Source organism: Macrotis lagotis, chromosome X, assembly GCF_037893015.1.
Source record: "Macrotis lagotis isolate mMagLag1 chromosome X, bilby.v1.9.chrom.fasta, whole genome shotgun sequence".
In the NCBI taxonomy this organism is placed as follows: Eukaryota; Metazoa; Chordata; class Mammalia; order Peramelemorphia; family Peramelidae; genus Macrotis; species Macrotis lagotis.
The window spans coordinates 239298702-239321663 of NC_133666.1; the positions used below are offsets into that span (position 1 = coordinate 239298702).

The window sequence follows — 22962 nt, forward strand, 5'->3', positions numbered from 1 at the left end:
TTTTTATTTATGTGTAGCATTGCTCAGTGAATTGAATAACAATTCAACCAATCAGCAAGCATTTAAGTCCACACTGGGCAATGAGGAATCCAAATACAAAAACTAAAAGACTTTATGATAGAAGGTAATTAATTGTCCTCACCTTTTATACCTTGATGTTTTGTGATATTCTAAGTATGAACCTTTTTGAGTTTTCCTTAAAACCAATAGGCTACAGGGGCAGCTAGGTGGCATAATGGATAAAGCACCGGCCTTGGAGTCAGGAGTACCTGGGTTCAAATCCGGTCTCAGACACTTAATAATTACCTAGCTGTGTGGCCTTGGGCAAGCCACTTAACCCCATTAACCCCATTTGCCTTGCAAAAACCTAAAAAAAAAAAAAAAACCCCAATAGGCTACTACATATATAAGGTAAAATAGACTTGAGAAAGTTTTGTTTTCCTTTTATTTCCCCTGTGTTTCCAGAATAATCATCTAATTTATTCTTTTGTCTTGGTAAATCCCAAATCAGTAAGCAATATCAACTTTCCTGGGGTACCCTTTAATAATACATTTTTTAATACTTAGACGTTACTTTTAGTTAACAAGAGCCAAAACAGGTCATAAAGATATTTTGCTGAGGAATGTGCAATTTCAGGTCAGCAATTCTAAAGTAATGAAGATAATTTTATTCTTTATGTGCCCCCAGTAGTGCAGATAATTGATTCTGGATGCTTTTTATTTATTTATATTTAATAGCTTTTATTTGTCTGTTTATTAAAAATTTATAAGGCATGTAGATACCATTACTTTATTTTAAAACTTTGTTTTCAAGTATTATAAGGAATTGGGCTGAAATAGCTAGAATGATTTTTAACAAAGAGTAATTTTGTATTGTTCCAAGTGGTCCCTTATTCATTCTTGAAATAGATGAAAACAAAATATCCTTGAAAAAGTAGACATATATATATATATTAATTATTATTATTATTATTATTATTATTATTATTAGTGAAAGCCCTCTATGCTGTAGATACTTAATTTCTATATAACTTTCCTCCTATCCCTCTTTCCTTCTCCATTCACTAGGAAAAAATAACAAGCCAAGGCTAAAATAAAAGAACAGTATAGCTAATCCTAAAATTAAGAGACTGATTAGTCTGGGCAGCTATATTTTTAAAAATTTGGAACCATAGCAGAAGCACATTTCAAGAGGATTCTGGGTTTTTTGGTTGTTCAGTCATTTCAGTTACACTCAACGCTTCATGACCCACATTTGGGGTTTTCTTGGCAAAAATAATGGAGTTGTTCATTTCCTTCTCCAACTCATTTTACAGATAACAAAACTGAGGCAAACAGGGTAAAATGATTTGTCCAGAGTCACACAGCTAGTAAATCTTAGAACTTCAGGACTCCAGACCTGGTGCTCTATTATTGCACCACCCAGCTACACCCTATGTGAATAAGACTTTATTACCTTTTCTTCCTAAATCATTAATTCTTCCCATTCCTAACCAGACGCCACTTGTGTGCCTGTCTTTATATCTTAAGGAGAAAAGTAAGAGTGTATCTTTGATTTTTAGCTCAGCATAATCCTGTCCATGTAATTGACACCCCAATCTTTACTGGATTTTCATCTCCAAATCAACACTTCCACTTGAACACTGGGCCTGTCTCTTCCTGTCTCCTTTAGAAGGTCAAACCTGTGGTTATTCATTTACTTAGTTACTGCAAAGCTTCTGGAGCAGCACAAAGAAGAATAAGATATGATCTCCATCCTTAGTGAGCTCTAATGACTATAACCTCCTTCTAGCACCTCTAATTTCTCTCTTCCTTTGGGCTTTCCCTTCCACCAGCCTTGCTCAGGTCTCCCTATCATTAAATAAGAAAGCTTTTGTTTACCATGGCAGCCTCCTTCTACAAACATGACCTGAGCTACTTCTATTTCTAAATCTATGAATGACCTAACAGCAATTAAATTCAGTGATCATTTCTCAGTTCTATTTTCATTTACTTCTTTGGCATTTGCAGAGCAACAACTCTTTCTTGAACTTCTCTCCTATCTTCCATTCTCATGAAACTACAATTTCTTCTTTTTCCTATCACTGACCATACTTTGTCACTCCTTGTCTATAGCTTCTTTTTATATAGCCGTATACAAAGTCAGTATTCATTATCCTATGTTCTTCTTTACATACTTTTAATATACTTTTACCTACCTCCTTATTAGGGGGTGATTCTTAACTTTCTAGGTCAGACCTCTCACCCCCATTGAAGTCTCTTATTTCTAGATAATGGAAAGGCATCTCAAACTCAGTTTATACAAAACTGAACCCCTCCAATATGTCCAGAGAAAGTCCCTCTTTCCTATCACATCTCTTTTATGGGTACCATCATTCTTCCAATTTCCTGAACTGAAAAAATCATTGGAAACTTCTGACTAATTATCCACCACTTCCATCCAATCTGTTACCAAGTCTGTTTTTTTCTTTGAAATGCCCCTCAGCCAATATAGTAGAAAACATCTATAGTCCCTACTACTAGGGAGACTGAGACTGATAAATGATTTGTACTTGGGAGTTCTGAGTTGAAGTGTAGTAAGCTAATTGGGTGATCACACTAAATCTGGCACTAATTTAGTGAGCCTAGTAAGGAAGAAGGGTAGATACCAGGTTGCCTAAGAAAAGGTAAACCAGCTAGGCTACCAGGTCATAGTTACCAGGGCTTTGGTCAATTTAGGGAGGAAAGAAGAAAATATCCCTCAGATTCAATTTTTCTTTTCTATCCCTGCTTCAACCATCCTAATCTAGATAGCTCTTCATCTCATGCCTTAATCTAATTGAACAATCTCTTAGCTGGTCTTTATTTTCAATCTTTTCCCTTCATACTCTCCAAATCTTACTCTTGTAACTACCCAATTCCCCAATTTATTTCCTTAATCCTATTTATCTGTATCATTATCATACTTTCTCACTCTTGCGTTTACCCATGCCATTGTCTACCTGGTATGCTCTTCAGCCACTGAAATTTGTCCTATTCTTTAAAGTTCATTTAAATGCCACCATATAATAGGGATTTTTGAATTGGAAGAGATCTTATTCTTGTGAAAATTTTCAATTTATAGATGAGGAAAAGGTTGAGAGGACATGTGATTTGCCCAAGGGCATACAGCAAATAAGCAACAGAGGTCGAGATTACTAGATATAGTTATTTCCATCATACCTTATATAAAACTCCATGTGCATAAAGAATTGTCAACATCCAATGAGCATTTTGCATCATTCCAAATAAGATTATAGATTTATATCTAGAAAGGTCTTTAGAAGCCATTAAAAAACCAACCCTTTCATTATACATATGAGGAAACTGAGGCATAGAAAGATTAAGTGATTTGTATAGGTCACAAGAATACTTGGGTAGGCTTTAAATCCTAGTCTTCCTGACTCTTAAGTCTAGTACCTTATCTACTATACCATAGATCATATAACCCTTTAGTAGTCTGGTGAAGCCAGCATACTGTTTTTCAGAATAATATTTAAGTGCATAAAATAAAATACATAAGATTACAAAAGAATTATTTTGAAATACCATTATAAAAATATATTTTTCTAAAAAAGAAATTACAAAATCCACATTAAGAGCTCCCAGTATTATATCACTAGACCTGACTGCCTCTTAAAAATTTGAGTTTCTTGCCTCTCTTGTTTTTCTTGTTCTTTGTATAAATCTTTATCTAATTCCTCTGCCCACAATTGTTTCCAGAGAATTTAGCAACATGATTTTTGAAAGAATGCATTTACCTGAATACATATTGCAGCAATGTTAAAATTGGATCCTTGGTCTGATTCTTAGACAAGTCTTCAGAGTGCAAAGAAATTACAAAAACTTTATTTGCAATTGTCAGACACTTTTGGATCCCTAGCTGTATTCTAGTTTTCCCACCCACCAGAGCTGTTCTTTTCCCATTCAGCCCCCAAAAGCTGTCCATCAGTCCTTGGTCTGAGTGGGCATTTGAGAATTTTTAAATGAAACATTTAATCCCAGGAATAATGAGAAAGACAGGTTACCTGCTTGCTTGCTATTCTCCTAATATCAAGAGAAGACCGAGAGAGTAAGTTGGGGAACTCCTGGAATGGGCTCATAAATAGAATACTAGTCCTGAATTCAAATTTGACTTCAGACACTAGCTGTGTGACCCTGGGCAAGACACTTTACATCTGTCTGCCTCAGTTTCAAGTACAATGATAATAGCACATCTTTCCCAGGGCTATTGAGGGATCAATTGAAATATTTGTGAAGTGTTCAGGACTTGACCTGGCAGGCACATTAGGCATTTAATAAATGGTTGTTCCCTTTTTCCTTCTTCATGAGAAGACAGACAAGTGTCATCCAGAATGGTTAAGCATAGGTGGGCTGGAAACTACATCGCTGGAGGAAAATTGATGAGATTTTAGTTCAACTAAAATAGTGAAGGAATTATTAGAAAACTGTAGCTGCTTCTTTCAACCTTTTATCACCAAATTTTGTTGTTAGCAAAAATAGCATTAATAATTTATGTTTTTCCTCTTATTCTCTACCCTAACTGCACTAGAGGAACAAACAACCAGTGAAATAGACAAGACAAACAACAAGCAAAAAGGAGAAATCAGAGCACATATATAATCAAACTGAACAGTCAGTTTTTAATGAATTCAGTTACTTAATGTCCTAATATTTTTTCTCTCATGCAGCAAAGGAAAAAAATGAGTTTGGAAGTGCAGATGTTGGACTAAGAAGATAACAATTAAGTTCTACTTTCTATTTATTTATATACATTTTCTTCTAATTATCTATTTTGGTTCTAATAACAAATAAACGAAGACCAATAATTTACCTTTGAGCTCCTCATTTTATAAAAAAGAATCTTTGACAAAGTCAGAAACCAATTTTATTTTTTGGAATGCAGTGCAAATTAAGTGACTTTTCCAGGGTCATACATCTAGTAAGTATCTGAAGCCAGATTTGAATTTAGGTCCTGATTAGAGAGCCAGTGCTCTCTATCCTCTGGGCCACCTAACTGCCTCCTAAAGACTAATTTTAAAGATCAGTTAGTTATTCACTTGCTAAATTAAATTGAATCTCTTTAGCTAGAGAAAGACAAGGAAGCCAAGTAGAGAGGGAGAGCTATTCAGGAAATTTATGCTTCAAAATTGTCATCTATCTTACTAAAGACCATGTTGACATTAATTTTATTAATATTTTATATTTATAAAAGTGAAGGTTTGACTATGTTGCCCCAGAATCAAATATAAAATTTTCTTTTTTGCTTTTAAAACTTCTTCCCAGAGTAGCTAGGTGGCACAGTGGATAAGCACTGGAGTCAGGAGAACCTGAGTTCAAATCTGGTCTCAGATAACATATTTACCCAGCTGTGTGGCCTTGGACAAGTCACTTAATCCCACTGCCTTGCAAAAACTTTAAAAAAAGAAAAACTTTTTCCTTACCTTTCCAGTCTTTTTGCACATTACTTCCCTCCATTTAACACTAAGATTCTATAACACTAGGCTGCTTGCTTTTCCTCAAATACAGCTCTCATCTCCCAGCTCTGAGTGGTTTCCTAGCTGTCTCTTATGCCTGGAATTCTCCCTCCTTATCCTCATCTCCTGGCTTCCTTCAAGTCTCAGCAATGATCCCACCTACTGCAAACAGTCTTTACCCAGTTCTCCTTAATCTTGATACTGTCTCTCTGAGACTAGTTAATCCTGCAAAAGTCTTTTTTCTACATCCTTGTTTGTTTATTGTTTTCCCCTTTAGGCAGTGGTTTGTTTTTATTTATATTTTCAAAGCCCAACACATTGTAGTTATCTGATAAATGCTAGCTGACTAATCAACTCTATTTGTCTAGTTTAAATAATCTTTTGTTATTGTTCTTTTCCTCTCCAATTTAGGGAACCTCCTCCTGGAGCTCATTATCTTGCCAAAAGTCTGGATGATGCATTAGACCTTCTTGAACTTCCAGAACTTGCAGATAAGGTGGACATGATTTGGGTAGTTGGAGGAAGCTCTGTTTATGAGGTATGTTGTTAATTTCATCGTCCATGTGAATTTAAGGGTAATTCACCACACTTTGTGTTTGCTTGAAAGAATCTTGTCCTAAAAATTTTCAAGTACTAGCCACTATCTTCCCTCTAGAATGATACACAAGTTGGTTTGTTTAAAAATAATAATAATAGAATAATCTTTAGGAAAAAAACTTGTATCTGAAAACATTAAGCCACAGAAAAGAGAGAAAAACAAATCAATAAATTAAATTAATCTGATCACTAAGAAATTCTAGGAGACTAGCCAATTTTAAAACTCCAATGCAATACCAAAATAGAAATCCTGGAAATTAAAGAAATTAATTTCAGATAATAAGAATTAAATAAGGCATAAACCAGCCTCTAGAGGACAAAACCTAATATTAGATGGATTCACAAGCAAACTCTCAGAGGTTCAATGAGCAATTAATTTCAGTATTACACAAGTTATTTGCAAAGATAGCAAAAGATGGAACCTTGTCAAATTCTTCTATAAAACAAATATATTTTGATATCTAAAAACAAATATATTCTTGATACCTAAATCAAGAGGAGCCAAACACAAAACTAGACCAATGTTACTAATGAACTTTGATGCAAAATTTTAAAATAAATAGAAAAAAAGGACAGCAGCAACAGATCATAAAGATTATTTCTCTGGTCAGACTGTGCCAGGAAGTATACAAAAATTGCATTACTTTAGCAATAGATAAAAAAGACTTTTAAGAAAACATAAGATCTATTTTTATAGAATGAGAATTAAGTTTTAAAATTTCCATCTCCTCAAAGTGCAAAATACTGACAATTTACATTCTTTATTTTCCCTTTGATGTGTGATTGAAATGTGAGTTTTAATGAAAAATAAAACCCCCTTTTCTACATCAAAAATTCCTCCCCCTCTGTCCTTAATCACAGCCATTGTGATTTGGATGCTTTCTTTTGAAAAGTAATCACTTTTTCTCTGTTCTCTTGTTTCAAAATGATTTGTTTCAAATGAATCATTCTTCATACTAGAACTAGACTATCTTTTTTTGGATAATTTACATTTTAAAGTGTAATTTTAAATGGTGCTGTGTGGTTTTATGGAAACACCTTTTTTCTCATGTTAGCACTTTTTAATGTTCCAAATTTAAAAGCTATCCTAAATTTTTCCCTGAGAAATCAAACTTGCCTTGGAATCCTTCATTCCCTGTGATGTAACCTGCAAGTTCTAATTAAGGATTGGTTTTCCTAATTTGGTCAATGAATGTCATTGATAACAACCACATTGTTTTTCTAAAAGCATATAACTTGGCTCAGACATTTTTATTATGATGGAAAAGGATTTTCCAAATGGTCAGTAATCATAATTTAGACATGGATGCTCATAAGATGTTAAACTTAAAACATCTTTAGGGAAAACTTTCTATATAACCCAGAGGCATTTATTTTTTTTCTTCATGTTAAACTTAGGGTATGCTGGTAAGTATTCATTTTCTTCCTCACTTTCTTAGGCTTAGATAATCAGCAAAACAATAATAAAACTAATTTATCAATTAGACTAACCACATTCAATAAATTTATCAACCGTAGTTTCTTGATAACCAAAGATGACCCATGAAGAGCCTAAAAAGCCTTAAGTAATTTTTTAAAATGAATGCCCCTGACAAATGAAAATCAATATTGATTGGTTGACATTTAATGAAATGAGGAGGTGGACTAGGAGTCTTAAGCTCCTCCCTTTGAGAACATTGCTTGATTATAAGACTCAGCCACCTCAAGCCATCTGGACAAGGGGAATTTCTTCTCCATCCACACCTCTCTAGGTGGTTTTCTCCTTGAGCTGGGTCAACCTAAACTGAAGTGGAGGAGTCCAAAGACCAGGGACTACTTGCCCCAAAGAAGTCACCCAGACTAGATTCTTTTTGTGTTATAAACAGAAGTCTCCTAGTTGAGTGGGGTTCCACTCAAGCTTTTTAATTTTCTAATCTTCCTCAAACATTCATATCCTTCAGAGACTGACTTTTTATAGGAGCTGGGCCTTAATGAGGAAATCAAAGAGAAAAGACTGGATCCCAATTTAATAATTGATTATCAATATAATAAATAATAACCTCATATATGTCCATAGGTTTTATTTTTCCTAGTTTTAAAGTAAGGCTACTGAGGCTGAGTATCAGCAGCTGAATTTAGCATTATATTCAATGGGGATAGGCTAGAGGCATTCCCAATAAGATCAGGGATGAAGCAAAGATGCTCATTATCACCACTTCTATTCAATATCGCATTAGAAATGTTAGCCTCAGCAATAATAAGGGAAGAAAAAGAAATTGAAGGAATTAGAATTGGGAAGGAAGAGACAAAACTCTCTTTGCAGATTTCGTGATGGTATACCTAGAGAATCTCAAAAAATCATCTTAAAAACTACTAGAAATAATTAGACTTTAGGAAAGTGGCAGGATATAAAATTAATAAGCTTCATAAATCCTCAACATTTCTATATATGACTAGCAAGATACATCAGAAAGAAGAGAGAAATCCCATCCAGAGTAACCTCAGACAATATCAAATACCTGGGAGTCTATATGCCAAGGCAGTCTCAAAAACTTTTTGAAAACAATTACAAAACACTAATCACACAAATAAAAACAGATTTAAATAACTGAGCAAATATTAACTGTTCATGGATAGGCTGAGCTAATATAATAAAAATGACTATTCTTCCAAAACTAAATTACCTGTTTAGTGCCCTACCAATCAAAATTCTAAAAAATGTAATGAGAACACTTCACAACCTATACCAATATAAGATCCAAATGGATATAGGATTTAGACATAAAAAAAATATATATTATAAGCAAGCTTGAAGATCATGGAGTAGTTTGCCTGTCAGATCTATGGAAAGGGAATCAGTTTATAACCAAGGAAGAGATGGAGAACATAAACAATTTAGATAATTTTGATTACATTAAATTAAAAGGCTTTTTATTTCAGACAAAGGACTCATTTCTAAAATACACAAAGAACTGAGTCAAATTTTCAAAAAAAAAAAAGCCATTCCCCAGTTGACAAGTGGTCAGAGGAAATGAAAAGGCAATTTACAGATGAGGAAATCAAAGCAATCTATAGTCATATGGAAAATTTCTCTAAATTATTACTTATCAGAGAAATGCAAATTAAAGCATCTCTGAGATACCACCTCATACCTCTTGAACTGGCCAATGTGACCAGAAAGGACAGTGATCAGTGTTTGGAAATCTAGGAAACTAATTCATTGTTGGTGGAGCTGTAAACTCATCCAGCCTTTCTGGAGAGAAATTTGGAATTACACCCAAAGGGCAACAAAAATGTGCATACCCTTTGACACAGCAATACCACCACTGGGTCTACACCCCTGAAGAGATCATGAAAAAGGGTAAAAACATCACTTGTACAAAAATATTCACAGCAACCCTGTTTGTGGTGGCAAAGAATTGGAAATCAAGTAAATGTCCTTCAATTGGCGAATGGCTTAAACTGTGGTATATGTACGTGATAGAACACTATTATTCTATTAGAAACCAGGAGGGTTGGGAATTCAGGGAAGCCTGGAAGAATTTGCATGAACTAGTGCTGAGTGAGATGAACAGAACCAGAAAGACATCGTACACCCTAACAGCAACATGGGAGTGATGACCAACCTTGATCAACTTACTCCATCACTCACGGACAGTTTGGGAATATCTGTGATGGAGAATACTGTCTGTATCCAGAGAAAGAATTGTGGAGTTTGAACAAAGACCAAAGGCTATTACCTTCAATTTAGGGGGAAAAAAACACCTGTTATCTTATGATTTTGCTATCTCTTATACTTTTATTTTTCTTCCTTAAGGATATGATTTCTCTCTCATCACATTCAACTTAGATCAATGTGTACCATGGAAACATAGTAAAGACTAGCAGACTGCCTTCTGGGGTGGGGGAAGATTGGGGGGAAATTGTAAAACTCAAAATAAATTAAAATTTTAAAATGAAAAATACTCTTTGAACTCATATAATATCTTATTTGGTAGACCATAAATTCCTTATGGAGAAGGCCCTTCCATTTTTGTTTTTGTATGCTAACGTGGAGCCTTGTACACGTAGCCATTTAATAGATATTAGTTGAATTAAGTAACATTTATCTTGAGAAAAGCTTTCTTGAAAATTTTAAATACTTATGATTAAAACATTTAAATAAGTTTTATTTTAACCATGTAACACAATTAATAGAGCTCTGGGTCTCGAGTTAGGAAGATATGAGTTTAGATATGACTCAGAAAGTTAGCCAGCAGTGAGACCCTGGACAAATCAAAACTTTTGCTTCAGTTTTCTCAACTATAACTTATTGCCCCAGTTTCCTATATGTAATAGAATATCACCTACTTCCCAGAGTTTGACTCAGAATAAAGATCAAATGAAATAATATTTGTGATGTAGTAAATATTGTGCCTTGCATATGGGTAGGCAACTGTTTGAATGCTAATTGATTTTGTTGTTATTATTAAGCCCTCTGATATCTCCAGAGTGATTTGACTGGGTGTGTATTGGAACCACTTTGTGGGAACAAAGATAAATTTTTATAAAAGTTTACACTCCAGAAATTGACAAACATTGCAAATGAATTTATTTTATTGATTGCCTAGTCTTAAGAAAGGAATGGAGAAAATGTTAGTGCAGGCTAAACTTAAAGCATTTGTTATACAAACATTTTATTTTTCTTGAGAGCTAGTTAAACATCTCTCTGCACACATCTAGTTGTGCCCTGCCCCCTGGATTGGACACCTGCCAACCATCTCAGGTGTTGATGTGGTATCTTGTGACTATCAAGTTATTTAGACATTGTTTAAAAACTTGGCAGGAAAAAATACAATAATCTACCAAAGGAATTAGTTCTTTGTAGTACTGAATTCAGTAAGGATATCAGGCTCCCCCTATAAATAACTAGAAATAACTAAATCTTTCCTTGGTCCTGTCCAAATTCCTCATTTTCCTCTTCCTCTAAATAAATTAGACAGGCTTTTGAAGTGCAAAGTACAAGATTATAGATTCAAATATGGCCTCCAGAAATAGAAAAATAAAGCTTGCATGACTAAATTTGGCCTTGTGACCTGGTCTTAATATGGGCTCAAGAGATAAAGGGACATAAATGTTGTATATGTACTAGATGCTTTAAGACTCATCCTCCCCACCCCCACACTCCAACACCCCCAAAAAATTATTATGAAATTATTTTTGGAAGTGTTATTTTTTCTCCCCTTTAGCATTTTTCAGAAATTCTCCCCTTGTGGAGTTGTTTCTCTCAAAACTCATTTTCTCAGCATTGCTGCCTAGTAGGAGCATTGGGTTAATGTTCCATGAATAAATTTCCATCAAGTCTTTAACGTGATCATTAACAAAATGTGGCAAAGGATAGTCCTAAGTCCTAAGCAGTGTGAGACAAGTGAGCTCCTTTCAGAAACACACATTGTTTACAGAGGTTACTGAAATACAGCAGCATCAGTTAAATTTGACTATACCAATATGCTTTTTTTTAAGATTTTTTCTCATTAAAAACAAAACAAAACTTTTCTCTATACTTAACATGTGCTATGTTCAGTCTTCAGATGAATGAATTAGTTGTAAGTAAAGGGGGAGTCTTCTAAACTGGTTTGTTTTTTAAAAAGGATGAGAATGTTTCCTTGTAACCAATTCTAACCATAGTTGGAAAAAAATAACTCTTTATTTTTTTTTAATTAAGTCAGTTTGCTTATCCCTTTTGTCTCAATAACTTTCTTACCTTTAGTTGTCATCTCAAAGTAATCTGTGGAATATTCTTTCCAAACCTTAGAGTTTTATGTAAGTGTGAGCTTGTAATAGTTAGAGCTATTGTATACTGTTATATAATATGTATATTTGTAGCATGATAAAATATTATAGAATATGATAATACACATTTACATAAGGCTTTAAGTTTGCAAGCAAATAGATCCTCACAACAACCCTTTAGGGCAGCTGATGTTATTATCCTCATTTTCCTACATTCAGTAGGAAAACCAAAGCTCAGAAAAGTTAAGGAATTTACCCAGAGTCATAGCCAGTAAAGATTTTAATTCAAGTCTTCCTGACTCTCAAATCTATTGCTGTATCCAGTATACCACAGACTTCTTCCATATTTCCAAAAACCCAACTGTAGAACATTTCCATTTGTGTATATCTCATTTATCTCTTCACTTACCATGTCTGAAACTGATTCACATCTCTCTCTGTGTACACAACTTCTTAACTATTCCTTTTGAGTTAGTGGTTCTACCATTTGTGTCAGTCTCATTACCAAGAAAACTACAATGCTTTTTCTTCCTTTGAAATGTCCTTCAAATCTAACCATTTCCTTCTTTTCCTATCACCACCATTCTAGTTCTGACCCTTTTTATCTCAGTTTATTTCAATTGTTATAACAACTTGTCCTACCCTTTCATCCTGAATTCTCTATTCAAACTTCCTTTTGGTTTTTGCTAAACAGTGGGGTTAAGTGACTTGTCCAGGTCACGCAGCTAGCTATATTTCCTAACCCCTCCTTTATGTGTGTGTGTGTAAAAACCACACAGATAAAAGAGGGGTTAGGAAATTGGGCAAACACGCGGTTTTCTACCTTTCCTCATGCTGTATTCCATAACTGAGCTTTTTTTCTGTCTCAGTATGGCAAAGTGCTACCTAGCCTTGTAACTTTTTTTGTAGGAAGTTTCCCATGATTCTCCCCCATCCAAACTCCCAAAGTCCTTTTCACATACCTTATATGCTACTAGCTCATATTTACATAAAGTTTTAAGATTTGCAAAGAGCTTTCATTTTTTTGATTCATGTAGAAAGAATAATTTAATTTAAACAATGGAAATACTTTGCAAACATCAGAATACTATATAAATGCTTACTATTAATAATCATCCTAACAAAAGATTCATAGATTGGATTATCTTTCCAATTAAATTGGAAACTCCTTAAGAGTAGAGATTCTGTTTGAGGAATGCCTAAATCTCTAGCGGGGTCTGGCACAATGCCTAATTAATAGTTAATTTTATAGCTTTGCTAGATCCTATACTAGGATAATATCCTTTTCTATGAATAGCTGATTGCCTAATCTTTCCTCACAGTCTCTGAGGCCACGTCATGCTGTACTCATCCCCCTCCCTAACTTAATCACTAAGAACAACCAATAATCCCCATCCTATAAACCTTCAGATATTTTTTAAAGAATCAGGCTATCCTTGGCTAACAGACTCACCTGATTACTAGTATAGGAAAATGTCTCTGTCCAATGTTTCTTCCTCCCTACAACTTCCTTACTTCCCTGGAATTTGCCTTATATCAGTGTATAATTATACTTCAGGTAGACTTTCTACCTTACACAAACATTTTCATCCTCTTTAACTTCCCTCTAGAGCTTGGGAAAGAGAGCTGAATTTGGGTTCAAATTTTACTAGTATGACCATATTCAAGTCACATTTTATGGTTTTCTCATTTTCCTTATCCTTAAAATGGAGAAATAAACTCAGGGAGTTCTGACGTCTTTTCTAGCTATTAAATAAATGATGTAGAATCATCTAATACTTGGCTCACTTAGCTCAGAAAATTTTTCTTTCTGAGATCCTTACTTTCTTTGTTTTCCATTTTAATTGTGAGTTAAGAATAGTGTTGATAGAGATATGTCAAGAAAAAGGAGAGCTATAAGTGTGGGGAAGAAATTAGCCATAATAAAGAAACAATGCTATCAGTTTTTAAAACCCCTGCATGTATTTCAGAATCTCTAGAAATATCCACCTTCTCATTTTTTCTAATTAAACAACTTGTATTTTCCTAAAGTAGCCAGCATTCAGAATTTATTTTTGAAATCCCTATTGTTCTCGCTTTTTTTTGTTTAATCGATAGCTTTCAGCTGGTTTATAATATTCCATTATAATAGTAAACAGGATTAACAGGCCTTTGTGGGCTAGCCTAGGAATCTAACTCATATCTATGCTATTGTTTCTATGAGAAAATTTGTTCTAAGTTTCAGCCAAGTAACTCTTTTACTATGTTAACTGAAGATCAATTCAACAAGCAAGTTATTAACCTGTTAGCACTGTGCCACATACTAGAAATGCAAAACTAAAAAAATAATTACATTCCTTGTCATTTATTTAAATTTTACTTAACAAAGTATCTTCCATAGGCCCTTAATAAATATATGTTAAATGAATTAAAATTTCTACAAAAATGTTATTTGTGCCTCATTTTTAGGCAAGAAGTCCCATTCAAGGAAGTCTAGAATTTCTAGTTTAAATGGCTATAAGGACCAGAACCTTTTTTTTTTTTTAGGTTTTTTTGCAAGGCAAATGGGGTTAAGTGGCTTGCCCAAGGCCACACAGCTAGGTAATTATTAAGTGTCTGAGACTGGATTTGAACTCAGGTACTCCTGACTCCAGGGCTGGTGCTTTATCCACTACACCACCTAGCTGCCCCTGGACCAGAACATTTTTTCAAATCACTTTCTAAACAAAAATAAAAAAATAAGGTACTCTTTTAATTCAATTTTAGAAAATATCATTTTACTTATAGGTAGATTGATAGACTTTAAATCAGTAAGACCTGAGTTCAGATCCAACCTTATATATAGTACCTATATTCCAGGACTGATATAAGAATAAGGAGTTGCTAAATGGATAGAGCACTGGCCCTGGAGTTCAAACCTGAGTTCAAATCCAGCCTCAGACACTTAATCATTAATTACCTAGCTGTGTGGCCTTGGGCAAGTCATTTAACCCCATTGACTTAAATTTTAAAAAAAATTTTTTAAGGACCTTAGTTCAAATCCACTCATACACTTGACACTTAATAGATATGTGACATTAGACAAGTCATGTAACCCTGTTTGCCTAGCATTCAGAGCCATCTCCAGTTGTCCTGATCTATATCTGGCCACTAGGCCCAGATGGCTCCAGAGGGGAAAGTGAGACTGGTGACATAGTACAGCATCACCTCATTCAAATCCAATTCATTTGCTTGTTCTGGCATCACTTCCCTGATGTCATGGTCTTTGACAATGAAAGACAAACGTTATTGTCACCATAAAAATAAAATAATGTTTGTAAAATGCTTTGTAAACCTTAAGTTTCTTGTTTATTATGCTGAAACCGTAGACAGTTTAGAAACTGTTAACTATTGATTTCCCCTTCCTTCTCTCCTCTCCAAAAATGGGTTGATTTTAGTTTCATTTTCTTAACCTCTACCACAGATAGAAGTGTTTATAAAACATAGGATTGGCCAAAAGATTAGGTAGCTGGTGGCTCCCTATTGTTTTCATTAATTTTGCATTAACCACAACTAGAATTAACATAATATCAACCTATGAGACCATAAGTTAAGACATTTAACTGGGGCATTCTATTGGTCACCAGTATGTATCATATTACATACCTAGTGCTATAAATAAAATCATTAAAACAAACTCCTCACCCCCAAAAGGCTTTCTTCTTTATTATCTTTGGTTGTTGTTCCGTTGCTTTGGTCATGTCAAACTCCATTTAGGATTTTCTTGGCACAGACACTGGAGTGGTTTGCCATTTCCTTCTCTAGGTCATTTTACAGATAACACTGCTACAAACAGGATTAATTTGCTTACCCCAGGATCACACAGCTATTAAGTGTCTCAGACTGAATTTGAACTCGAAAAGATGAGTCTCCCTGACTCCAGGCCTAGCTGCTCTTTGTCTTTAGTTAGATACCAGTGATTTATTCCTGGTAGAACTTGCTTAGGTTATGTTAGCCAGTTAATCTATTTTAATCCTTTTTGTCTTCTTTGCAAAGGAAGTGATGAAGAAACCTGGTCATCAGCGACTGTTTGTGACAAGAATTTTGCAAGAATTTGAGTGTGACACATTTTTTCCAGAAATTGATCCAAAGAAATATAAACTTCTCCCAGAGTAAGTTAACACAATTTAACTGAAGTGCTTTCTCGAACTTTATACTAAAGAATAATTGAAAACATGTTTTATTTGAAATTAGTTTTTAACACCTATCATGAAGGTCATCTTAGAAGCTCATAAAGGCATAAATATTTCCTGGTAACTTTCTGGTACTATATGATTGATTCTAATGTAACTCAAATGAATAATGAATCTATAATTTCTAGTAACTTAGAACAATTACATTGTTTCCTTTCTCTAGAAAATTTCCTTTCATATATGTTATTCTATATTTTTGTATCTCACATATTACATTTTACATGTCTATATATCCTCAGTGAGTCTCTATTTATTCAGTTTATCTAAAAAATAAAATATTGTGTACAAGGCACTCTCCTTGGTGCTGAGCCAAATGCAAAGATAAAATTATATAAATCTTTCTTTCAAGCTGTTCATAATATAATATGAAATGAAAGACCAAAAAAAAAGGTACAGGAATAGATCCAGGAAAGGTGCTGTGAAAAATTTCAAAAAGCAGTGATTTTAAAGATTAGAGAAAAGTCATGGAGTTTGACATGACCAAACATCAAAGAGGTATAACCCAAGTTTGGGATTGAAAGAAAGAAGGACTTTCAGTAGGCAGAGATTGAGTACAGGTGGTGATTTCACTCATTTCTAGAAATGAGCTCTGGTAGTGGGAGACACTGAAGGATTTTGAACAGAGGAGTGATATGTGTATTAGGAAGATTGGATTAAATACACTTCCATCCTTATAAATTTTACCGATTTTTAGATTGGTTATTACAAAGAAGTGAAACACCTTTAACTTTCTCTCAGGATTCATTTTGTTTATTCTTTTTAGGGGAAAGGTTATATTCTTCAAAGTAATTTCCTAGGAAGCAATATATTTTATTCCACTAATGCTATAGGTGTTACATATACTTTGGGACATCATCTTTTGCCATTTCCTTTGGATCTAAAGTACATTCTCTTGACTACTTAGTGTGGCAGATAATCCAACTTTGAAGGGCAAATCTGATTTTTAGAAATAGCCAAAAATTATATGTAACCAAGTCAGTAAATTTAGATAAATGATAAATCTGAACAATTTCATTTTTTTTTGTTTTTGTTTCTTTTTGTTTTTTTGTTTTTTTAGGTTTTTGCAAGGCAAATGGGGTTAAGTGGCTTGCCCAAGGTCACACAGCTAGGTAATTATTAAGTTTCTGAGGACGGATTTGAACTCAGGTACTCCTGACTCCAGGGCCGGTTCTCTATCCACTGCACCATCTAGCTGCCCTTTTGTTTTTGTTTCTAAGTGGTATGTGTATGGGCTGCTAAAATGGTTTATTTTAAAAGGGACAATACACATTTGTATAAGTTCTGGAAGGTGTATATATTTCCCCCCAAAATCAACACTATTACCTTGTTAGTTGTAGAATTGGAGAGGGTGGGGAAGGAAGAGAGAGAGGTAGAAAAAAGTGGAATTTGGGGCAGCTAGGTGGCACAGTGGATAGAGCACTGGTCCTGGAATCAGGGGGACCTGAATTCAAATGTGACCTCAGACAGGATAGTTACCTAGTTGTGTGGTCTTGGGCAAGTCACTTAGCCCCATGGCCTTGCCAAAAAAAAAATGGAATTCAAACACTCACACACAAAAAAAAAGATGAATTAGAAAATTATCTTTTCATTGAATTGAAGAAAATAAAATAACATTGGAAAGAATTGGGGAATTGAAAAGGACCTTAGAACTTTGGAGCTCTCCCTCATATTATTTTAACTCTGACTACTGCTATCTCTTTCTCTTTTTTTTTTCTTTTGTCACAATCTGGCTATTTCTTCCTGCTTTTCAACAAAAGAATTTTGAGGTTTTTGTTTCAATAATTTTCCTGAGCCTTGACTTAGTAGTTACCATTCCAAAGCATTCAGATATGAATGGGGAAAGGAAGCTATTAAGTATTGTAACAAGTTATTGTTCCTGCCATTAGGCATCTTTAGCATGGAGGTCAAATCAAAATTTATTTTCTCTCCCTCCCACCTTTACCCCTTCCCCAGACCTCTGTGCAATGAGAAGAAAACCAAAACCCTTATAACAAATATGCAATTTAAGCAGAGCAAATTCCCACTTTGAACATTTCCAAAAACATAAGTTTCTTTCTGAATTTTCAATCCATTACCTTTTAGTCAGTTTGGATAGTATTCATCATCACTTGTCTTGTGTTGTAACTTTTTGGTTCAGTAAATAATCCTGTTAAACTTCTTCCTATTTAAGTGAGCTGTTTATCCTCGTGGATATTTTCTAGTATGTCCTTTGTGTTATAATACTTTCTGTGCCATTATAATTTGTGATGATTCCTCTAATATTACCTTTCTTATTATAATTGACTTTCCTAATAGTACCATTAGCTTTCCCTTCTAGAAAGTTTTTAAAATGCAAATTACATGGAGGTCTTTAGTTGTATTCAAGTATTTCACTTTACTTGTTTGATTATTTAAGATTCTTGTATAATGAGGCAGCTAGGATAGAGTGGATAGAGCACCGGCCCTGGAGTTAGGAGTACCTGAGTTCAAATCCGGCCTCAGACACTTAATAATTACCTAGCTGTGTGGCCTTGGGCAAGCCACTTAACCCCATTTGCCTTGCAAAAAAAAAAACCTAAAAAAAATTCTTGTATAATAATCTTAGTGTAATTTTTTTTTACAATTTCCTATATATCTCAGTTTCCCATATGTGTGACAACTGCCTTAAAAGCATTATTTTCTTGAGTTTATCATCAGAACATCTCCTGCATGCCCTAATAGATTCTTTCTCCTAATTTCTAGTTTAAAAGTTCCCTTGCATTATTTTCCTTAATTTTTTTCTTGTCAATAGACTAGTGCCATTTTGATTCAGATATCACCCATCTCTTCTAGAGAGATTTTCCAATTCCAAAAGATCCTACAATTTCTGATAAGTCTAAAACTTCCCTGCGTTTTGCTTATTCAGCAAATAGTTAACTTTAGTCATACACAAAGTCAAGATCTCAGCTCGACTCTTCACATTTATTACTCTCTGAATCTCTTGCTAACTAGAAAGGAGAAAAATTTAAGATTATGCTTAAGCCAAAGAATTTGTGAGTTTTGATTGTTGTACAAGCAGATGGAATTGTGATTCATTTCATCTCAAACATTTAACTGCCTACTATGTGTTAGGCACTGATGATTCAAAGTTGAATAGTAAGATAGTAAGATAGTCCCTACCCTACCATGAAGTTTACTTTTTGGTCAAGAACATAAGAGAAATACCCAAAGAAAGGTATTGTAGCAATGTGGTGAGCTCAGTGAAGAGGTATGAATAAAAATGCTTTGAGAAGAAATAGAACAAACACATCCTGCTAAGAAGAGAAGAGCAAGGGGGAAAATGAGGGAAAATAGTGACCAAAATGAGATTGAGATCAAAGTAAGTTTGTCTCTACTTTGAACTACATCATTTACCTTGTTTTATAAAACCCAGCTTAATTGGCTAATACACTGTTCACTTCTAAGGGTTATTATTTTTATAAGGTTTATGTGTTTTTAGCAATCACATATTCATTTTTTTTCCTTATCTTAAAAAAGTGACAGTTTGACATACAAACTCTTGAAAATTTCATAAGGATATAAATGAAGTTTGGGGTGACTCATTCCAAATAAACTAAAACTGAAAAACTGTTGTGGTAAAACATTTCTAAAGGACATAAAAATGCTCCGCAAAAACCTAAATTCTTCTATAATAACCTGCCTCTACTGTTGAAAGGAAATTTAGAAATGATGGCTCTCCTGATTACTATTGTCCTAATAGTACAGATCAGAGAGTAGATAAATTAATCTAGAATGTTTTCCAATATGGAAAGATTTTGAAAATTATCCTTTCTACAGATAGAAGAACTATTGCATCATATCTTCTATTTTGTTTAATCATAAAGTAACTTGATCTTCAATCAGGGTATCATCAAAGATGTGTGAGATGTTTATACTGCTCCTTTCCCTAAAGGAGGTTACTTTAAGGGGGGGGGGGGGAGTGAGGGATGAAACAATTAGGAAATAGCAGGGTATTAACTGTGTGATACTTTAATAAAAATACAAAGAGGTATTCAGAAAGGGGGGAAACATCCAGGTAGGTTGAAATTGTAAAGGAATAATGCATAAAGATGGTGTGTCTTAAACTGTGTCTTGAAGGAAAAGACTCCTAACTCCCCTGTGAGTTTAGATGACTTTATGGAAAGATGGAGCTCAAGAATAAGTACCCAAATAAGGGATAGGAGAACAGAGAGAGATTTGCAAAGGAAAGGTAATTCTGGGGAAAAAACTCCACTTCATAAATTTGGAATTTTAGAACATGGTATCACTCCAATAAATCAAATACTGTATTCAGTACCAACTATTTGCTCAATACTGAAGTATGTATTAGTCTCCAAATGAAATTTTATATTTAAGTTACTATAAATGTTCACCTGTCACAGTGCTTTGGGTCTTTTAGTGTTTTGTTTTGCTTTGTTTTGGAGGCAATCAGGGTTAAGTGACTTACCCAGGGTCACACAACTAGTATTGGGTTCTTAATAAATGTTTACATATTAAATGAATGAGACAAAGGTGCACAGAATAAAACCTAAACAGCCATCCAGCCCTATATTTATGTTCTTAACAGTGTTACTAAAGTAAATAATGTAAGACCTGTCCCAACTTTCTATTTTGTTTTTATATCATGTTGAAATATTTTATCAAGATATTCAACACATTATTTAACAATATATAAATCTTTGTTTTTCAGATATCCAGGTGTTCTTTCTGGTGTCCAAGAAGAAAAGGGCATTCAGTATAAATTTGAAGTATATGAAAAACAAGATTAACATGAAAAGTTTGAAGGCTGTTGTTTCCAACTAATTATGTTTGTTTTTACTTTTTCATGTATCAATAAACTTAAGTACCTACCATATGGCAAGCAGTGTATTAAGCTACAAAAAGGGGGAAAGACAGTCCCTGCCTCAGAAAACTCACATCCTAAGGGAGGGACAACATGCAAGCAAATATGTGCAAACAAGCTATACATAGAAGCAGTCTGAAATAATAAGGAACAGAGGGAAGGTGCCAGAATTAAGGAGTTGGGGGAGACTTCCTGGAGAAGCTGGAATTTTAGTTGGGATTTAAAGGAAACTAGAGTGGTCAGAGAGGAGAGAGCATTCAGGCACGGGGGCCAGCTGGAGGGCAAGAGATGGGGCTCTTGTTTGTGAACCAGCCAGGAGGTCAGTATTCCTGGATTGAAGATGTGTTGAGGGAGGACTAAGGTGTAAGAAAAGAGGAAAGGTAGATGAGGGAAGAGCTTTGAATGCCTAACAAAAATGTTGTATTTGATCCCAGAGATAATAAGGGAGCCACTAAATTTATTAAGTAAAGGGGGGGGCGGGGGTGGAATGTGATGTCAGAAAATTACTTTAGTGAGTGAATGGAGGATGAATTGGAGTGGTGAAAGATTTGAGGCAGAAAGACCCTATTGCAATAATCCAGGAAAATTATATAGTTATAAAAAATGTACATGAAAATAACCAAATAATTGAAACAATACTGGGAAATTATAATGACCAGCCTTAGCTCCAAAGAAGAGTGATGTGAAGACCACCTCCTTTAGCTTCTTTACATAGGTGGGAGACTAAGAGGGAAACATACTATTTTTAACAACAGTAAAAAAAAATTTAATGAAACAAAGCCAAAAAATACTACTTCTGTAAGAAGTGACAAATTTAGAAATACCTGTGATACAGAACAATAAGCAAAATCATGAGAATAGTTAAGTATATATTGTGATGCAGTGGAAACGAGGCTATAATTTAAAGTCAGAACTTTAGTTCAAATCCCAGCCCTCCTACTTATTACCTGTGTGACCCTAGGTCATTTAATCTTTTTAGGCCTCAGTTTCCTTATCATAAAGTAAAGGAGTTGTACAAGATGGTTTCTAAGGTCTCTTGGCTCTCAATCCATGAGCTTATGATCTAAAATACTGTTTTTTTTTTAAATTATTAGATGGTAAAATTAAGAGTTTGTGAGTTCTTCATTGAAATATGAAAACGAAGTATCACTTTTTAAATCAGTATTTTAGGGTGTTACTGGAGGAAAAAAATATATGTAAAAGTAAACCAATACTCAAGTTCATTTATGGCGTGATTGTTGTAGCTACCCTCTAGTGGTATATATCACAGCCTGCTCATACTTTCTCATCCTGTTCTGTTCTTGTCTACAATCTTTCAAACATCTATCTAAATCTACCCACTGTCCTAAATGCCTACCTTTGTCTCCTTACATTACATGGACACCAACTCTTTAATACTTTGACTGGTGCTTATTATTAACAGGTCATTGAATGTGGTTGTTTGTATTGTTAACATCTTCCAAAAAATCTTAAATGATTTTGATAATTGAAGACCTCTTGTGGAAGAGCCTATTTATAGAGTGCCATTTTGTTCTACTTCATTGAATGCTTTGAGGATTTTTAATGAGCACTGAAAAATTTAAACAAGGAGCGGCTAGGTGGCGCAGTGGATAAATCACCGGCCCTGAAGTCAGGAGTACCTGGGTTCAAATGCGGGCTCAGACACTTAATTACCTAGCTGTGTGGCCTTGGGCAACCCACTTAACCCCATTTGCCTTGCAAAATCCTAAAAAAAAAAAAAAAATTTAAACAATAAGCACAACAGGATCTTATATTCTCTATATATTCCACTGGTGAAATGGTACCATGGCTAAAAATAACACTTTTGAAAGTTTTCTTGTTTCTTGCTGACTTTCCCCATCAAGGATGTCTTCAATTCATTTATAGAGGCCTTCAAAAAGGCCTCTGTATAGATGAGAGTAGGTATATTTAGATCAGTAGTTATTGAGTTTCTCTCAGACACTTTGGGGTGAGGGAGGGGAAACAAATCAATAAATTCTGAGATTTTTCCACACCTTTGGAAATTTCCCCTCGTTTAGATACCTTGATGCCCCCACATTATCCAGCA

At 34.4% G+C, this 22962-nt stretch overlaps 1 protein-coding gene across 1 annotated transcript in view; it reads left to right on the top strand.

Annotated features, from left to right (window-relative positions):
• DHFR (dihydrofolate reductase) overlaps nucleotides 1-20902 on the top strand; it is a 32577-nt gene extending 11675 nt beyond the window's left edge. Inside the window, exons 4-6 of the mRNA XM_074201748.1 lie at nucleotides 5907-6033; nucleotides 15858-15973; nucleotides 20742-20902. Of these exons, the coding sequence (XP_074057849.1) occupies nucleotides 5907-6033; nucleotides 15858-15973; nucleotides 20742-20820 (322 nt within the window). The 3' untranslated portion in view covers nucleotides 20821-20902. The remainder of the gene's footprint in view (nucleotides 1-5906; nucleotides 6034-15857; nucleotides 15974-20741) is intronic.
• Nucleotides 20903-22962: the final 2060 nt, after the last annotated feature.